The 19,214-nt window shown below is 43.1% G+C and overlaps 2 protein-coding genes and 1 long non-coding RNA gene across 4 annotated transcripts; 2 read left to right on the forward strand and 1 right to left on the reverse strand.

Annotated features, from left to right (window-relative positions):
* The first annotated feature begins 2,173 nt into the window (after nt 1-2,173).
* On the forward strand, nt 2,174-4,095 carry LOC124707198. Its single transcript, XR_007004770.1, has 3 exons — nt 2,174-2,249; nt 3,490-3,579; nt 3,713-4,095. It is a non-coding gene; the product is annotated as an uncharacterized LOC124707198 (long non-coding RNA).
* Nucleotides 4,096-8,199: 4,104 nt separating this feature from the next.
* LOC124649078 (pseudo histidine-containing phosphotransfer protein 2-like) lies at nt 8,200-10,510 on the forward strand. 2 transcript variants are annotated; one of them, XM_047188752.1, is made up of 6 exons: nt 8,200-8,309; nt 9,165-9,295; nt 9,436-9,504; nt 9,725-9,796; nt 9,892-9,964; nt 10,101-10,510. In XM_047188752.1, exons 1-6 carry the CDS (start codon nt 8,250-8,252, stop codon nt 10,149-10,151), a joined length of 456 nt encoding a protein of 151 aa, XP_047044708.1. In that variant the 5' UTR covers nt 8,200-8,249; the 3' UTR covers nt 10,152-10,510. The 2 variants fall into 2 exon arrangements, with proteins under 2 accessions (XP_047044708.1, XP_047044710.1); XM_047188754.1 differs by having other exon boundaries at nt 9,901-9,964.
* A 198-nt stretch (nt 10,511-10,708) lies between these two features.
* Nucleotides 10,709-14,352, reverse strand: LOC124649079 (protein CHUP1, chloroplastic-like). Its single transcript, XM_047188755.1, has 4 exons — nt 13,658-14,352; nt 13,394-13,464; nt 11,976-12,761; nt 10,709-11,750 (listed from the first exon to the last, which is right to left on the reverse strand). Exons 1-4 carry the CDS (start codon nt 13,893-13,895, stop codon nt 10,914-10,916), a joined length of 1,932 nt encoding a protein of 643 aa, XP_047044711.1. The 5' UTR covers nt 13,896-14,352; the 3' UTR covers nt 10,709-10,913.
* Between the last annotated feature and the right edge of the window lie 4,862 nt (nt 14,353-19,214).

Raw genomic sequence — 19,214 nt, forward strand, 5'->3', positions numbered from 1 at the left:
GCTATGGCTTTGTGGTGGCCGGGCCCCTCCCCTTGCCCCTCATTATATAGGTGGAACACCCAAGAGTTGGTCTACAAGTCTTCGAATAAGACCCCAAACCAAAACCTTCCATATGACATGAAACCTACCCAAGGTGGGATTCCCACTTGAGGTGGGATTCCCACATTTCCTTGGGAGGGGGTGGCCGGCCACCTTAGGTGGAGTCCACCTGGGACTCCACCCCCTAGGGTTGGCCGGCCATGCTAGGTGGAGTCCCTCCGGGACTCCGCCTTCCATAGTGATTTCTTCCGTACTTTTCTAGAACCTTCTAGAACCTTCCATAAATGCACTGGATCATTTCCAAACTTGGAATATGACTTCCTATATATGAATCTTATTCTCCGGACCATTCCGGAACTCCTCGTGATGTCCTGGATCATATCCGAGACTCCGAACAAAACTTCGAACTCCATTCCATATTCAATATCTACTAATACGACATCAAACCTTAAGTCTGTCACCATACGGTTCGCGAACTATGTAGACATGGTTGAGATCTCTCTTCGACCAATAACCAATAGCGGGATCTGGAGATCCATAATGGCTCCCACATATTCAACGATGACTTAGTGATCGAATGAACCATTCACATACGATACCAATTCCCTTTGTCACGCGATATTTTACTTGTCAGAGGTTTGATCATCGGTATCTCTATACCTTGTTCAACCTCGTCTCCGACAAGTACTCTTTACTCGTACCGTGGTATGTGGTCTCTTATGAACCATTCATATGCTTGCAAGCTAATATAGACGACATCCCACCGAGAGGGCCCGGAGTATATCTATCCGTCATCGGGATGGACAAATCCCATTGTTGATCCATATGCCTCAACTCATACTTTCCGGATACTTAATCCCACCTTTATAACCACCCATTTACGCGGTGGTGTTTGATGTAATCAAAGTACCTTTCCGGTATAAGTGATTTACATGATCTCATGGTCGAAAGGACTAGGTAACTATGTATCGAAAGCTTATAGCAAATAACTTAATGACGTGATCTTATGCTATGCTTAATTGGGTGTGTCCATTACATCATTCATATAATGACATAACCTTGTTATTAATAACATCCAATGTTCATGATCATGAAACTATGATCATATATTAATCAACAAGCTAGTTATACAAGAGGCTTACTAGAGACTCATTGTTGTTTACATAACACACATGTATCAATGTTTCGGTTAATACAATTATAGCATGGTATATAAACATTTATCATAAACACAAAGATATATAATAACCACTTTTATTATTGCCTCTTGGGCATATCTCCAACACTCACGTCCTCCCACTGTCATGCCTAGGCCCTAATGTTGTTGAACAGGAAAGCCATCGCACGAAGACTGCAACATTTCTATGTTTTCATATCACCATGCAGTGAGCATGATTAGTGAGGAGGTGCCCTTGTGCAGTTGGCGAGGGGTGGTCCACACCACAAACGACCATCACTCTGCGAAATCACCCTCAACCATGGGTGGCCCTGAGGTGGAATGAATCCATGATAGGAACCCGTACCAGATGGTCCTAGACGAGGGACATCTGGTGAGAATGTGCGCCATAGTCTCCTCTAATTGGTCTTAGTGTGCATCTTTTCATGTGTGGTAGGCCACATCACGCGAGCAGCTCGCTCGTCCAACACCTATTGGGACAGTCCATCTAGATAAAGAACTTCACTTTAAGTGGCGCCTAGAATTTCCAATTCAGCTTCCACGAAATTGATGTAACCGCCCCTTAAAAGGGGATGTCCTAACAGGAACGGAAAGAGAGTATAGTGCATCCGTGGTCTAGCGCCAAATTAGCCTATCCGGTCCTGTCGATAGTTACGTGCCCCTAAGTTAAATCATTCACATATGACATCAATATCTACCTCAGAGTATGTTTATTGTGGACATCTCAGATAATGTGGGGTGCGGCGCAACTAATCGTAAAATATTTGTACTCATCTACCAACACCAAGCAATTTCCACGAGTTAAGCCAATACAGCTCTATTTTATCCCGCATGGCCGCATCGGAAGGGTAAATTCGAGCAAATGGTATGCAAATGTTCGACGAAAAAGCGCCTAATTTATTTCTAGTCCGTTTATTCGCCAATTGAACGGCTGGACACATTCCCCCTCTGTCCTGCCGCTTCACCCTGCTGCCTCCGACCACCATGCCGGACACGCCTGGAGCTCCCTTGCTGCGGAGGCGACTGGTGACCGGTGCGTGCTTCTCTCTCTGTCGTGGCCAGAACTAACTTTACCGCTGCATTTTAGGGATCATGTCGTCGGAGATTTGCTCCTCCGCCCCGCAGTAACCGGAATCTGTTACCCATACTGTGACCTGACCTGCTAATGCGGTAGTCATCCGTTGCTGCTTCTTGGCGTGCAGTGCCGTAGGTTGCTTCGTTGTTTTCTGGTTTAGTTTGCCTTGGTTATTCGTATGCATTCCACATGCTAGGGTTTCAGTCAACTAATTCCACCCCTGCCTCTAAGGGGTCTGTATGATGGTTCTTTGGTGAGCTTATATTGGGTTTACCGCATGCAAAGTAGTAAAGATTCTTGATGGGCGATTGCAGTATGTAATTACGACAGACCTGGATTCCTTTTACTAAGATTGTTCCAAAGATTCGCTGCTAGCACTCCGTGTCTATATATTTATTTACGTCGCTCCACAAAGTCTAGGTGGAAAATTCAGAATAACTTACGAGTATGAATATTTAAGCGTAGGTCGTCTAGGCTGGAGTCTCAAAATTTCTTCACGTATGTATGATTTTTTTCTAATATAACCTTATAGAAGAAATGACATAACCAGCAAATTTGTCTCAAACAAAGGAATTGGAACGTTATCCTCACAAACCAATATTCATTGCAGTGACCATAATTGTTTTTTGACAGATATGGTAGACTGGAACATGGTCCTTTTGACTAGGTAATCGATGATATATACCCGAAGTAACATTATAGATTAGCAGCCTTACAAAATAGAAGCATGTGTTTCACCAATATATACAAAATCGAAATCATTGCGTCACTGGTTGTGTTGGTCTCATGGAAACTATGATTTACCTTTACATGGTTACTTCCTAGACCAGCCTTAAATATGTCCCCAACATAGCAACGAAATTCAGCGCCAAGTGCTCCCAGAATGATTTTTGTTACCTTTTATTACTTGTTTCATTGATCTTGGTACTTGGTATTTGAGTGCTCGTAATACTTATAAGAGACAAGTTTGTTAACAGTTCAGTAACAAAATTGTGTATTACAAGAGTACCAAAATCCAACTCAGTGAAACAACTATTGAAACCACTTAAATAAGTGCTCAAATATCATAACCAGTATAAGAAAATGACACCACGTATTACCAGAAGCAAATTCATGTTTTGTATTCTAAAACTTAATAATTCAATCTGGATATATTTCAGCTTAGTACCTCAGAACTTTACTGTTTAGAGGACAGCAGGTGGTCAACGATGTTCAGCACTTTTGTACGGGACACAAAAACTCAAGATCGAAATGACAGTTTGGCTGGCCTGATATGGTTCCTGAAATGGTACAGTATTCATGCTCTTGTTGCTGATTTTATACATGGGAAGCTCTTCCTACTGATTACAATGCATTTTTATCGTATAAAGTTGTATCTGTTATGTGATTCCTTTCTCTTCTGGAAATAATCCCATCATCAGGTCCGAAGGAGCATCTTATGCTTACAGTTTTCTTGGTGAACCATAAAAATTTAAACCAATTACCAGCTTTACATCTTGCCGAAGCCAAGAAGGTGTTTCTGGAAGGACCATTCACTTGTCTAGCCAAGGATGATGAATCTAAATTCAGGAGACCTTCGCTTATGTTGCCCCATGTTGGAAAAATCCGAATACATTCTTCCTCAGCATCACTGTGCTTATGTCGCCAAGATTCTAGTTCCATTATCGGCTTGTCAGCCTCCAAGTATAGTGCAAACATCATTTACATTGATTTCTGTGGAAACCATGTTAAGTTTTTTTCTCTCCAGAGAATAACATATTTAGGGGATGTAATGTCCTATGAACTTCTAAATTTTCAAGGCCGATCTCAGTAGCATTTGGACTATATGTAGATACAAAATCAGAATGAACACTTTTTTTTTGTTGAGAAAACGCAAAGGACCTTTGCATTTCATTCCATTTCATTGAAAAAGTAGAAGGTTTGTTACATGTCTCCTAAGAGGAAGATATTACAAGAGATAAGCAATTAGTGCACATCCATTGTCGTTGGAAAAATTACCCTAAGGCCGGTTGCGCCAGCTCTGAGCCAATCTTGGCCTCCTCTTTGATGCGTGAGACCAGGATGTCGATTGATGGGTGCGCGCCTTCAAACACAGTTGTTGTGTTGCTTCCGTATCATCAATGAGGTGAGCAATGTTGCGGAAACGAGGCCCTTATGCATGCTATTCATTGCCCTATTTCTCTTTTTCAAATTTTTCAAATACAGTTCAGTTTGATGCTGAACTTTCACTAGTTTGTTGAACATCATCTCCTGTACATATGACATTTTTCATATGAGAAGACATTAGAACTTCAATGCATGGTTTCCATGGAGTTTTAAGTTAATTGAGTGCCTGGTTTGTGCCTTTGTTAAAGAGAAGTAGAGGCATATATGTCAATTAAAGTATCTCTTACCTTTAAATAGTCTCAGAATATGTTTCGCCTGTAGCATGTGCATGTGCATATGCATCTTTGTATCTTACTATACCGTGTAGCTGGCAATAATTTAGATTATGACAGGTAGATGCCTATATTAACTTTAATAGCTTGAAAATTCATACATGTTAGTGTCCTACCTGCATTATGGAAAATATGAAACTACGTCCTAAAAAACAAAAAGTGGAAAAGTTACTAATAGTCTCAAGATTTCCTGCCTGCACAACCAGCACAATTCATTGTGTTCTTAGAAAACGAGTCAACTATCCGTATGAATGAGGTGAAACAAGATGGTTTGATTTTCTCAATTGTTAAAATTCTCCTATCTGTAGAAGAGATATGTCACCTTTTCTCAATTGTTAACATTCTCCTATCTTTGTATCTTACTATACCGTGTAGCAGGCAATAATTTAGATTATGACAGGTAGATGCCTATATTAACTTGAATAGCTTGAAAATTCATACATGTTAGTGTCTTATCTGCATTGTGGAAAATATTAAAATACGTCTTAAAAAACAAAAGGTCGAAAAGTTGCTAATAATGTGAAATTTTCCTGCCTGCACAAGCAGCACAATTTATTGTGTTCTTAGAAAACGAGTCAACTATCCATATGAATGAGGAGAAACAAGCTGGTTTGATTTTCTCAATTGTAAACGTTCTCCTATCTGTAGAAGAGATATGTCACATTTGCCACAGCACTTAGTGAAAAAAGAGGGTCCACCAGGACAATATGGTTATGTGATCACACCCACCTAGTAAAGTTAGCCAGGTAACAGTGCATATAAAAATGGTTCCATCCAAAAGTGAAATCACAATTTAAGATGGATCCCTGAGAGTCCGCTCATTTTGGCATATATCACATCTGCCTTTCGATGAGCGTGAGCAGATATGGTGGAAGTTTTTTCATCTTTATGTAAGAGCTCCTTGGTTGATTTTTATGTTGTCACTCTTAACTGAATTCTCTGGTAAGGGCAAAGGTGCCCGCCAAGGGTCTGCTAAGCCGGTTGTGTGCTCCTGTTTTTGCCATAGGGTGACTCAGGGATGCCCTCGGTTTTTAGTTGGTGGGACGTTTGTTTCTATTTTTAGGGCAGAGGCCCTGACGGCATGTTACTTCACCCATTGTCGGGTTTCTAGGTGTTGAGTGGTGGCTTCGGGTTTTGTGATGTATGATCTTGACAGATCCTGTTGATTCTATATAAATAAAAGCCATATGCATCTCTTTGATGCAGAGGCTGGGGCTCCCCCATTTCGGAAAAAAAAAACTGAATTCATCCAATTCTGCATAATACAAATATAAAATATGATCCTGCCCCAGATCTTGCTTTACATGTAAAGCTTTTCTTACTGTCCTGCTTCTTATAAATTTCATCTCTCCTTGCTTCAGATTTTATGTAATTGGTAATATGTTTGTTTGGAATATGCATTGCAAGGTGCACATGCAGAAAAACAGTGCAATGATTCTTGCAACTTTCGGAGTAGTGAGGCGATGGTTCTGCCACCTCTTGCTCTGTGATCAGATTTGTTCTCTGCGGCTAGTGTTTGCTATGCATCTCGTTGTCATGATTCGCCAAGATAAGAACTTTACTGACACTAACCATTTAAACCAATACCTGTCGTTTTAGTATGCTGTTCCAGGTTAAGATTCTCTTATCACTATCCTGTAGAGATACCAAGAGGTCATTATCACTGCTCCAATTATGCATTATTCCTCTTCCTTTTCAGCATTTATCGAAAGTAGTGGATGGGACCAAACAAACAAATTAAATATACAATTATAACCGAGCAACCATGGTAGTAGCTACTGGAAAGGTTTAACCTTCCTTTTCTGTATGAAGTGGAATAAAGGGAGAATTTCCTGCCCACCATGCATCTCCCTTTTTATCTTCCAGTTTTCCATTTGGTTTCAGTGTGAAAGCATGGTGACGACACTGTTTCTCTTCTTCCTTTTTCGTAGGATGCCTATTTCGTCCATTTGCTGGTTACACCTCACACCCAATCTTAGCTGTTAGCCTTTCCGGGCAATGTTTCAGGATATGTTAGATGTGGAGAAAGTGAGCCGATAGTTGAGCTCCTTTGGTTCGTCAGACGATGAATATACCTAAGTTATCAAGTCTTAATGACCTTAAATCGTTTTTGCAACCGAAATGCTAGTACCTCTTTTCACAGTCAAACTTATTTAATTATAGGAAGAGTGGAGCTCTAACTAATTTAACATCAATGTTGATAACCCCAGATATGTATACATGTATCTACTAGACTTTTGAAAACACATTCATTGTTGTAATTGGTATGCTCTTTCTTTCTTTCTTTCTTTTTTTCTTTCTTTCTTTCTTTCTTTCTATCCATGTGATGACACTGTTCCTATATTTTTGATAAGTGACTTTGAAGTCGTCTAAAGTCTTTATAACAGCCACTTTCATTCACAATTCTTTTTAAAAGCTTCTCCAATCATTGTCTCATTCACACCCTCTTTTCTTGTAGTCAAGTTCCTGTTTCTGTTCTTCCAGTACCAATCAATCCAATCATCCATGGCATTCGAGTGTTGTAGTTTTACACTCATTGATGATGACACATTTCTATGCTTGAAGAAAATTCAGCATGTATTAGGAGTTGATTTTCCAGGATACATCTATTATTCCTTGGAAATTCATCTGTGTAACGTAGTAAGCAGCTCCAATCTTGAACCCAGTCAAACGCTTTAGTTTAGTTTGCCAAGAACCAATCTTTAGAAAATTGTTCCAGAGTTTAGTACTCCCATCTGTTATTTAATAAATTTAAGGGATTTTTTCTTTCTGTTTATTACTCACAGGGAATTTCAGTGGTTGATGTCACTTTGTAGTCAATGAAGTTTAATTATAAAAATTACACTGAAATTTCTTCAGAAACTTATTAGTTGAAAATACCTTGTAAAGTTAGAATTCTTAGATTTGGTGAATCCGCTCTCCTTGTGTCAAATGGTCATCAATCACTAATAGAAAACTTTGATGGCCAAATCGTGTAAGAGTGAGATTGGTGGGTCCCTATTCGCTGACATCTATTTGCACATACTTCGTTGATTTCAATGGTGGGTATAGCTTTTTCATAGCTTTTTCATCTCTATGTATAGGACAGTGTAACTGGATATATGTATGTAATTGGGAACAAATTCTATCTAGAAATGTTTATTTATCTCATTTCGAGGTTTGCTTAGTCGGGAACAAGTTCTAGGGCACTTTAATTTCGCACATTTCTGTTGCGCAACGTCATCATATTCTGAAATTCTTTTGCTGTCTAAGGTGTAAACCACATGAAAGAGAACTCATCGATCAACTTGCAGCATTCGTATTTTGGTTTTTATTTCAGCAATTTTATGAAAAAGAAAGGTCCTTTGTCTTTTTGTTATGCTTTACTAACAGGAGGGAATTATCAATTAGAATAAATATTTTGCATGCTATAAATAATATTCTGTTTCCCTCTATATATACGCCCTCCTCCAGCTTGCATGTCTCATTGCAACCATCTCAGTTCTCTCTGCCTGCTTGTACTGATATCTAAGCAACAATTATGGACTACTCAACTTTGCGTCGCCAAATTACCTTCATGAAGAAAAGTTTCTTTGATCAGGTTTATTGGCTTCCCGTTTGTTTATTTTATATTTGGGTTTATAATTAATTACTGTGTTGCTCCTATTATGAACTTTTCGATAGAGCTGCAAGTATTGGCAGGATAACTAGTTGCAGAATTACTCTCTTCATGCTTTGTCTTCTGATAGAATGATGACCTCTGAACGTTTCCGCATGACATGGTCCACTGAGGCTCTGAAAAAAATTATCTAGTATATTTTTATTTATACATGGAGGTTGTACACTAATCTGTGGTGCCGAGGCTCAATGGATCATTCACTCATACTGTTTTAAAATTTAACTTCACTGCAACTGCATAACTCATTTAGTTTGTAATCTGGTCTAATGGGGGTAATGCCAACTCGGAACTCTTTTTTCCACATCCCAAGCGCATGCTGAATGCATCATGACAATGAACTTTAAGAAAGGATGTAATACACCATCAGAATAGTAAATCACTTCCTTTATTTGCTTCGTCCTATTCCTTCGAGAATATATTAAAAAGTAGTTTTTAAAACTTTACAGAATAATCATAGTGTAGGATATTTCGATGATACATTAGTATCTTCTAGGAAAATATTGGGGTGCTCTTTATACCTAAGCCAGGTTGACACCTAAAACCACTTCCTGAAACTGATTTAGCTTGATCTTGACATATATTAAGGTGCTCATTATACTTAGCTAAGTCTAAGCCTATAACCACTTTCTGGGACTGACTTTGTTTGATATTTCACTAATTATCTTGATTTTCCCACGTATTCGATAGTATCTTTTCTTGCAGTGGACCACACTATTATTTATTATATTTCAGGATTCTTCGTTTTCCCTTTTAACATACTTGGGCCCATTCCTGCAGGGTTACCTTGATGAACAGTTTAATCAGCTGGAAGAACTGCAGGATGAATCGAGCCCCAATTTTGTTGAGGAAGTTGTGGCTTTGTTCCTGAAAGATTCACCGAGATTGTTGACAAACATAGAGCATACAATGTAAGTAGTATGCCAGAAATCATGCCATGACTGATATCTTTGTAGAACAGCCTATATATATGATTTCAAGACATATTATATCTACTTAAAATGGAATCATATTTAGTACTGCATTCACTTTCAAGTCTCTTTTGATGCAGTGGAAAGTACCCTCAGGATTTCCACCGGTTAGATTCTTTGGTGCACCAGCTCAAAGGTAGCGGATCCAGGTATAGGACATGTGAACATGCTCTGAAAACACCCAGTGTGAAAATAATCTTATTGCGGGTCTCATCACCACAGAATCCTCTGATAACCCATTCAATATATACGCTTTAAGAGTGCTTAGTGATGTGAGAGCAACGTTATTATTTGTAAAACAGAAATATTCTCACCGACAGCCTTAGCTTTTGTGTTCCAAGTCACTCAAGTTACCTTTGTTTGGCTCAGCATTGGTGCAGTCAGGATGAAGAACGAATGCTCGGTGTTTAAGGCACACTGCAACGATAAGAATCTGGAAGGGTATGCATTCCTCTTACTCTGTCCATCTCTGTAATCCCATCGTCAGACGATTTGCTCACCTCACCCGCTGTAGCGTGTCTGTGTTTGTGCTTTAGATGCCGCAGGTCATTGCAGAGGATGAAGAGGGAGCATGCCACTCTGAAGCAGAAGCTGGAGTCATATTTTCAGGTAAATCAGACACCTTTGTCTTCAAAAAAATCTCTTGGCTAAACAACATGTTACCTATCTTTTGCCTCACAGTCCTGGGTTTCAAAAAAAAACATGTTACCTATCTAGTATTTACTTCATGGCAATGATGATACAGTTACTGAGGCAAGTCGCCCCCCGCGAACATGCTGTGAATTTGAGGAAGTAAGAAGAATAGCATATGGGATGCAGTTCCAAGGGAAATAATGAATCTTCTATCTCCCCTTGGAGTATAAATTTTGCCGGTGTTAACCTGAGTCCTTTAGGTGTTCATGGGTGGTGTGTTTTAGTTTTTGCCGTGTGAAGTTTGCTCATACACTCCCTTTGCCTTGTTATTGGGAATGACACGATGTAATATAACTCGAGTAGTTATGCCCCAAGTATAGTGATACTATTGTAAGTTTTTGCATACTGGAGGCTCTTCTCATTGTGTTTGTTCATTACTACAAATCGTTGCAGCCTGCTACTGCAAATCTGCAGTACGACAGTAATATAGGGTTGTCTAATTTGTTCTTGCATTTGAGGAAATTCTTCTCTTTTTTAATTACAGTTATCATTTTTTCCAAGACATTAAAGTTCATTTTTACTTGAGAAATGATGTGCTACCTTTTGCCTATGAAGATGATGTTGTACTTAGATTCTTGATCTCCAAAATAACTCTGAATTTTACTGGGAAACAACTGATGTATGTTTGAGATTTACCTGCAGAAGCCAGCGGCAAAGATCGAGATTAAAGGTTCATTGTACTATACTCTATTATACAAGATTGTACACTTAATACAGAGTGAAGTCTTAATACAGAATGAAGTCTTGGAATCTTCATTCGAGTAACATCTCCTATAACTTCACCATCAGGATCTGGCAAAAATATACATCCAGACTGATGGGCAGCACATGACTCCTAACTCCTAAGCTATTTTTTTTATCCCAGTTAACTAAACGATGCCGTCCTTCTGGATGACATAGAACCTGTCCTCGATGTAACCAGTGCCTCGGCGAATTTGTGGATCTCGCTATCTTCTGGTATCATGACCTCACCACTATCAAATTGAGAACCATGTTCACTGAATCTCTCAGATCCGAAAGTCGAATTCTTCTTTACCCCTTGATGCTGGTTTCTTCCATCTCCTGCTTCTGTACTAGGATGGCTATATTTATGGCTGCCGTATGAATGCCTAACAGTGCTGCGATCTTCATGTTGCTGATTGGCAGATACAGCTCCTTCCGTCATAAAGGAAGAATAGCTATCATGCGACTCTCTTCCAGTGAAGTCATCGAAGGAACAACTTGAAATAGATACTCTCCTCTCTAAAGTAGGGAAGTTATTCTTATTTTTATCTTTTCCCAGTACCAATTTTCGTAGCTTAGAGAAGAACTTTTTCTTCTCTTTCTTCTTTGGGTTCGCATGCATGTCGACCGATGCGTCATCAGGTTCACCGCTTGACGATGCCCTTGAAGAAGCGTACTCTGAACCAAATTCAATAGAGCTTAGACTCCTCTCGTCTGCACCGACGTTGGCATACTCCATTATCAGTTGCTTGGCTGTCTCTTCAGATTTAGGGCTTAGGGTGTTGCTCAGATCCCGTGCACTAGTGTGTGTCCCGGCAGAATCCTTGTTCTTCAGCTCGTGCCGTAGGCAAGCATTGATCCATTTTAGGTATACCAGCTCTTCAACATCTGCAAACCTACCAGCCTGCAGTTGTTCAACCTCTTTTGACAACTTCTCGTTTTCTTGCTTCAACCCAACAGCTTCTTCTGATGCTCTTACCTGCAACCATTTTTGCTTGTTTAGGTTCTGGCAAAGAAACATATGACCAATAACACAATGCACTTCAAATAAGCACATATCGGAGCAATCAACCTGTGAATAGAATTATGGGGCTTCTTCTATTTTGCAAAAAAAATCAAGAACAGCATTTCCACATTTAAGAAGGGCTCCCCATTTTATGATTTATTTTTACTACAGTGCAGCCAAAAAACATTAAAGATTTACCTCCATGCTATGGTGGGACTTGGGTACAGGGGGTAGGCGTGTGAGCTCCAATCGCCTAATAAGATGTGAGTTCTCCTGCTGCAGCCTTGAATTTGCAGCTCTAAGCTCTCTTGCCTCATTTTCCAAATCCTCTAGCCTCTTTAGTTTCTTCTCAACCTCAGCATCAACTCCTCCCTCGGTAATCTCTTTACACTGAAGAGAATTGACTATTTTCTGAAGGGAAGTGATTTTCTCCTTTGCTTGTTCCGCATCCAGCCTCAACTTCTTCTTCAACAGCTTGCACTTTGATTTTGTCGTCTCAAGCTCAGAGATTAACTTTGAGCTTTCCGACAACTGTGCCTGCAGCCTCTGATTTTCAGATTGCAAAGAGTCAATCTTCAAGGAGTAGAGCTTTGACTCAACATTGTTAATCTTCAATTGGTTTTCAAGCTCCCTAACCGCAGCATCTTGCTCCTGCAAACCATAGAACTCCAAAAGCTGTATCTCCAGGGTCTTTTCCCTTTCTTGCAGTGATCTCACCAGATCTCTGAGCTTATAAATTTCATGATCGTTCGATGCATCTTCCCTTATTCTCGGTGCAGGCGAGGTTGCGACACTGCTTGCCTCTCGGCCAAATTCTTCCATAACCATTTCACTGAATTCTGGAAGGAGAAATCCTTCATCATCATCGTCATCAATGTTTGTGCATTTCGGGGGAAGTGACACCGAGGCAGTGGTGGTGGTTGTTGTAGTGGTAGTGGTTGTGTGGACAGAGTTCCCACTGATGATTTTTGCCTTGGTGTCTTCCTGCAGAAACCATGAACATAAATGAAAGTTTACATATGAATACGTGTATCTTCCTATTTCCTTCAATTGATTGAAGAATGGTATGGAATGTGAGCAATAACTAAATGTAAAGTTCTATTTTGTCAGGACAGCAGTGGAAGATGAACTACTACCAGTAATACTTTTTTTTCTCAAGAAATCGCAAAAGATTCAAAATGTCATCCTTTAAATGCAACTTAAAGCATCACATCAAGGTAAATTAGATGTAACACATCTAGGCAAATTTAATACAAAAAAGATGCAATACATTAAGGGAAGTGGCATAGGATATTAGGATGTGTAGCTTAATTCTGAGATCATCACTGCTGTATGTCTTTACCGTCTTCCAACTGAGTCCATATTTTGACTTGCCTACCATTACAACATTTTAGCAACGATTTAGAAATTCCTAACTCTAAAACGGTTATATTCCTTAAAAAAAAGGTTGAAAAACCACCAGTCAAAGCTCAAACGCCTAAGAACTAGAAGTATGGTCTTCCATTTTTCATTTGTAAATTCTCCGTTGGCATACTAGCTCATCCTTCTCAGGTATGGTTGCAACATTACGAGTATGAATCTGCATCAATCATGTTCATGCGCGACCAGATTCTTACATTCTTGAGGATCCTTAGCTCCTCCTTGAGCCCTCCCCCGCCGCCCTTCAGACCACGGGCATCATCAGGCTCTACAAACACATAAGAAACCATGAGCACAAAGTCAATCTTGCATCGATTTTTTAAAACTCTGCTCTATATTTTCCTATTTACATTTTATGAATAAGCAGAGCTCCTGTTGAATGCTCGAAAGAACTCAAATATTTGTGGGGCACAAGAAACAACCTTAGCAAGCAAGATATCTATCTGCTCATGGTTTGGTACCTGAGGGAGGAGGGGGCAGCAGGTGCCGGGGCCGAGGCCGGCGCTGCGACCGCAGCCGCGACAAGAAGAGCCCCGCGATGGAGAGCGTGATGGCAGCGCCCACCCTGAGGAACAGAAGAGGCAGGTCCCTGGCGTCCCCGCTCCTCCGGCCACCGCCGCTGCCGCCACAATCTCCTGCCTTGGACATCTCCCTCTTACCTTGGCCTACCTTGCCAGGAACATCTGAACCCTCCCGCATGCAAACGGCAGGCACAAGGGGAACCCAATCAGCAGCGCAACTATCCTAGGATCGCCACCAGGGTGGTGGGAAATCTAATTTTGGCGAGGCAAAAATAGGATCTTTTTGCGGGGTGATTGCAGTTCGAAAGTTTCGGGTTGTACACCCCCAAGATTGCGGCCAGGAATCTGTTCCGTTCCTGGAAGGGCTGAAATGGCATCAAGAAACACGAGCTGCAGCTTTTGCCAGCTATTTCCCCATGGCCTGAATCAAGCAAGCAGACCGAGAGGGGTAAAATCAGCCTACCCAGGCTGACAATCGACCGGGTGGTCTCCAATTTGACCAAAGAGCTAAAATTGGGGTGGCAAGGTTCCGGCTTTAGCTCGCGGCCAAGAAAGCGAGACAAGTGAGCAAGAAGAAGCAAACAAAATTAGCAGCCTCCAACTTCCTCCCTTCTCTCTCAAGCTGAGTCGGCCCTTTCTGTTTTGGCCTCTTCTTGTTCCTCCCCAGGCAGGACAAATTCCAGACGCAGGAATCTGCTGCTTGCCCTTTCTTTATTCGGCTAACCTCTTCCGTCCTTTACTCGCTGATTTCGACACATCGCAAATGGCTGTTACGAATTGGCCAAGTAGAATTCTTGGCTAGCAGAACACTGCTATTTCCGTGGCAAAGATGTGTTCCAGACATCAATCTCAGCTTGCTCTTGCACTAATTGGGAGAGGGGTACCGTTGGCAGGAGGGAAGGATGGCTTTTTTTTTTTTTTTTTTTGAGAGAGATCCACCCGCCTTTATTAACTCACAAACAACGGGATACAAACGCCATCCGGTGGCGATAAAAACCAAACTTGGCGGCCTAGATCATCTGACACTACAAACTTAGCTAAAGAATGAGGTTCCTTATTCGAACCTCTCCTCTCGTGACAGAACGAGAGTTCCTCAAAGTCCCCCTTTGCATCCCTCAGCTCCATAGTAATGAGAGCATAGGCACCCCGCGTTCCTTCTTCAATGCTTGCAATCACATTGCTGCAGTCGCTCGCCACCCGCACCCGCCGAGCGTTGATGTCTCGAGCAAGGGCGATCGCCTCCCGACACGCCAGTGCTTCCACCGTCTCCGCCGCGACCTGCCCGCTCAACACCACCGCAGAAGCACCCACAAACTTCCCAGAGTCATCTCTCGCCACTGCGGCTACTGATCCTCGCCGCGTATTCTTTCCCATAGCTGCGTCAACATTGATCTTGATCACCCCGCAGTGGCGAGAGTCATCTCTCGCCACTGCGGCTACTGATCCTCGCCGCGTATTCTTTCCCATAGCTGCGTCAACATTGATCTTGATCACCCCGCTAGGAGGGGGAATCCATGCCGGTGACCGCATTGGGGTATTAACCATCGCTCTCCGATCCTTACTAGATTCAGCAAAGCTCAACTCTGCCATCAAATTCTGAACGAAAAAATGGACAGATAAAGGACTCGGAATATGTTCTCATGTATCTCCTTCCTCCTCGCGTGCCAAATTGCCCACAAGGTCACAAAAACCCTTGTCCGCTCGGAGTGTTTAAGAGTAGAGATCAGACCGGCTATCCACTCTCTCGCGTCCCCTTCGATCGAACACTCGAATGTGCTCGGTTAGCTCTTCATCTGCTAAAGCCCAAGCCGACTCGGCTAAATGACAATCAACCAAGGCATGCCTCCATGAATCTTGCGCCCCACAGAACTGGCAATGATCATCATCTGCCATATGTCTTCGGTGGCGGACCTCATTCGTCGGTAAAGATTGCTTGGATAATCTCCAGAGGAACATTTTCACCTTTGAGGGGACCCTGGTCTTCCACAAAAACGTCCACTGCTTCTCGATCACCTCCGTGTGTGAGGATGATGGCCTCTTCTCCAGCCAGGCCTCCCTTTTCTCTCTAGTCTTCACTAGCATCCTATATGCTGACCGAACAGAGAACACCCCTTTTCGATCATAGTGCCACGCCCAGAAATCATCAAACCTCCTCCCGCTGAGCGGTATAGACAAAATCAGCTCAACATCAATTGGCAGAAAACATGCCTGGAGCATGTCCTCTTTCCAAGTAGCTGTACACGCGTCGATGAAATCTGAAACTCGCCGTGGCTGTTCAGCTACTCTGCATGGGATCATGGGGCGGAGCATTCCATCCCTCGGCAACCACTGATCTCCCCACGGATCAGTAGACTCCCCATGTCCAATACGTTTGATCAGACCTTGCTTCAAGATCTGAACCCCTTCATGAATCGCCCTCCATACCTGGGAAGGAGACGAGCCCACCTCGGCATGCAACATTGTTGAGTCCGGGTAGTAGCGAGCTTTGAGCACCCTAGCGCTCAAAGAATCCGGGTTCTGAAGCAAACGCCATCCTTGCTTCGCTAGAAGGGCGAGGTTAAAAAGTTCGATGTCTCGGAACCCCAAACCCCCCATATTCTTTGGTTGGCACATGTCCCTCCATGACACCCAACTCGGTTTTCTCTCCCCCTCACGGCTTCCCCACCAAAACTTTCTAATCATCTTGTTGATATGGAGGCACAAACCTCGTGGCAATTTAAAGCATGCCATCGAGAAAATAGGGACTGCTTGAGCAATGGATTTGATGAGAACATCCTTGCCCCCTGCCGAGAGAAGTCTCTCTAGCCACCCCTGAATCCTCTTCCAAATACTTTCTTTGATATACTTGAAAGCCCCACTCCTGGACCGTCCAACATCTGATGGCATTCCCAGGTATTTCTCGCTTAGAGTCTCGCTATGGACATCAAGAACATCCTTGATCCCCTCCTTTACTGCCCCCGGACATCCTTTACTGAAAAAATGGATGACTTATCCCGGTTGATCCGCTGGCCTGAGGCCATACAATACCGGTCCAATAACGCCTGGACCTTTTCCGCACTCTCCGTGTCCGCCTTGAAAAGCAGCAGGCTGTCATCTGCAAAAAGTAGGTGACTGACCGCCGGAGCCGACGGAGCCACCATTAACCCATGGAGCTCTGATGATAAACTGTGGTGTTTTAGAAGGCACGAGAGGCCCTCTGCTGCTAGCAAGAACAAATACGGAGAAATTGGATCCCCCTGTCGCACCCCCCTCGAAGGAGTAAACTGACGCAACTTCCCTCCATTAAACAGAACCTGGAAGGAAACTGTGGTAACTAGTCTCATGACCATCTGCACCCATAATCTATGGAATCCCAGCTTGATCATAACCGCCTCCAGATATCGCCACTCAAGCCTGTCATAAGCCTTTCGCATGTCTAGCTTCAGTGCGCGATGATCGGTTCTTCTTTGCCTTATTCCGCTTCATGAAGTTGAGACACTCATAAGCAGTAATGATGTTATCAGTAATTAACCTCCCAGGGACAAAAGCTGATTGCTCCTCCGCTATTATCTCCGGTAAACATTGCTTCAATCGATTAGCAAGGACCTTAGAGGCAATCTTATAGATCACATTGCAAAGACTGATTGGTCTAAACTGACCCAGCTCCTCTGGGCTAGCTACTTTCGGAATGAGAACAACAAAAGTCTGGTTGATCTCTCTCATATCATCCTCCCCTTTCAGCACTCTGAGCACTGCTTGGGTCACCTCCGTTCCACACAGATCCCAGTGGGTTTGGAAAAAATGCGCGGGGAAGCCATCAGGTCCCGGTGCCTTTGTGGGGAACATCCGAAAAGTGCGGCCTTCACTTCGTCCCCGAAATTTGTTTCGGGAGCATATTGTTCATTTCTCGTTGTTACCTTTGTTGGGATAACATTAATCACCTCATTCATATTCTCAACTCCTTCCGACGTGTATAGATTTTCATAAAACGCCGTTGTCATATCCGCCATCTCCTGATCAGCCTCTGCATAGCTTTCATCCGGCCGTTTCAGCCGACAGATGCGGTTCTTCTTCTTTCTCTTGCTCGCCCTCAAGTGAAAGAACCTCGTGTTTTTATCTCCTTCGGCAAGCCACTGAACCCGTGACCGTTGCCGCCACATTACTTCCTCACGGTGAAACAATTCTACTAACCGTTGAGTAACCTTGACCTCCTCATAAGACGGCTGAATCCGCATCGGATCAGCACGAAGCACTTCCAGCCGATTGTTGAGTTGTTTTATCTCCCTTTGGACATTTCCGAAAGTACTCTTACTCCACACATCAAGCGAACTCGATACACTGGCAAGTTTCTGCTTCAGCTCGCCCATCGTTGTTGCCTGACCTTGTGCAGCCCAAGTATCCCCAATGAAAGGCTTAAACTGATCGTGAGACTCCCACATTATCTCATATCGGAAGATCTTGTCGTCAGTATTTCTTCTCTGTCTCGTGTTCTCCCGCCACCTTAACAGCAGAGGGCTATGATCCGATGATGCCCCATTTAGGTGTCTCACTGAGGCAAGCGGGAATCTGCTGCTCCAATCGGCTGTGGCCAGAGCCCTGTCAAGCCGGCATCTACACACCGAGCCCCCTGCAACACGTTTCTCAAAGGTCCACTCATGCCCTTCAAACCCCAGGTCCGCGAGCTCACACACGTCAACTGCCTCGCGAAAACCTGCAATCTGGGCCAAACTCCTCTCCGCTACGCCGAAGTGCTCATGTTGATGAAGCACCTCGTTAAAGTCCCCAATGCACATCCATGGCAAGTCTGTAGAGGACTTGATAAACTTCAGTACATCCCAAGTCTTGAATCTCTGTGAGGTCTGGGCCTCACCATAAACACATGTCAACCGCCACGGTTCACCTTCACTCTCCGTAACTATAGCATCAATATGATACTGAGAGAACGGCATGATCTCAACACTAATATCATTATTCCAATACATTCCCAGTCCGCCACTGCGTCCTGAGCTACTCACAGCAAAACAACGATCAAAACCTAGCCTTCTGGCTAGTCCTTCAACCCGAGACTTGTGTAGCTGTGTTTCCACCACACATAGCACGGTAGGTTTAAAGCGCTTCACGAGATCGCAAAGCTCACGAACTGTCGCGTCACTCCCTAGACCACGACAGTTCCAACATATACAACTCATTGCGGCTGGCGGCGCTCCACACCGGAGCCCGCCTTGTTATGGTTTGCATCAACCTTCCTTGGTCTCTTCGACTCAGGTACCTTGACAGGAGAAGGGGGCACCCCTTTGTTACTGTCCTCAGCCGGCGGAGCACCCTCTGGGGTCGTTACTCCCTCCATTCTATTTCCATCCATCACAGGATGTGAGCCATCTGTGATCATCAGATTGCTTTTGTTAGCCGTCTCTGTCTTGTTCGCGTCAGAGACTGCCTCTCCTTGTGGGCGCTTGCGTGATTCTGATGTTCTTCCTCTTCCTCGCCCACCTCCGCGCCCACCTCGGTTCCCTTCTGG

Source organism: Lolium rigidum, chromosome 4, assembly GCF_022539505.1.
Source record: "Lolium rigidum isolate FL_2022 chromosome 4, APGP_CSIRO_Lrig_0.1, whole genome shotgun sequence".
Classification (NCBI taxonomy): Eukaryota; Viridiplantae; Streptophyta; class Magnoliopsida; order Poales; family Poaceae; genus Lolium; species Lolium rigidum.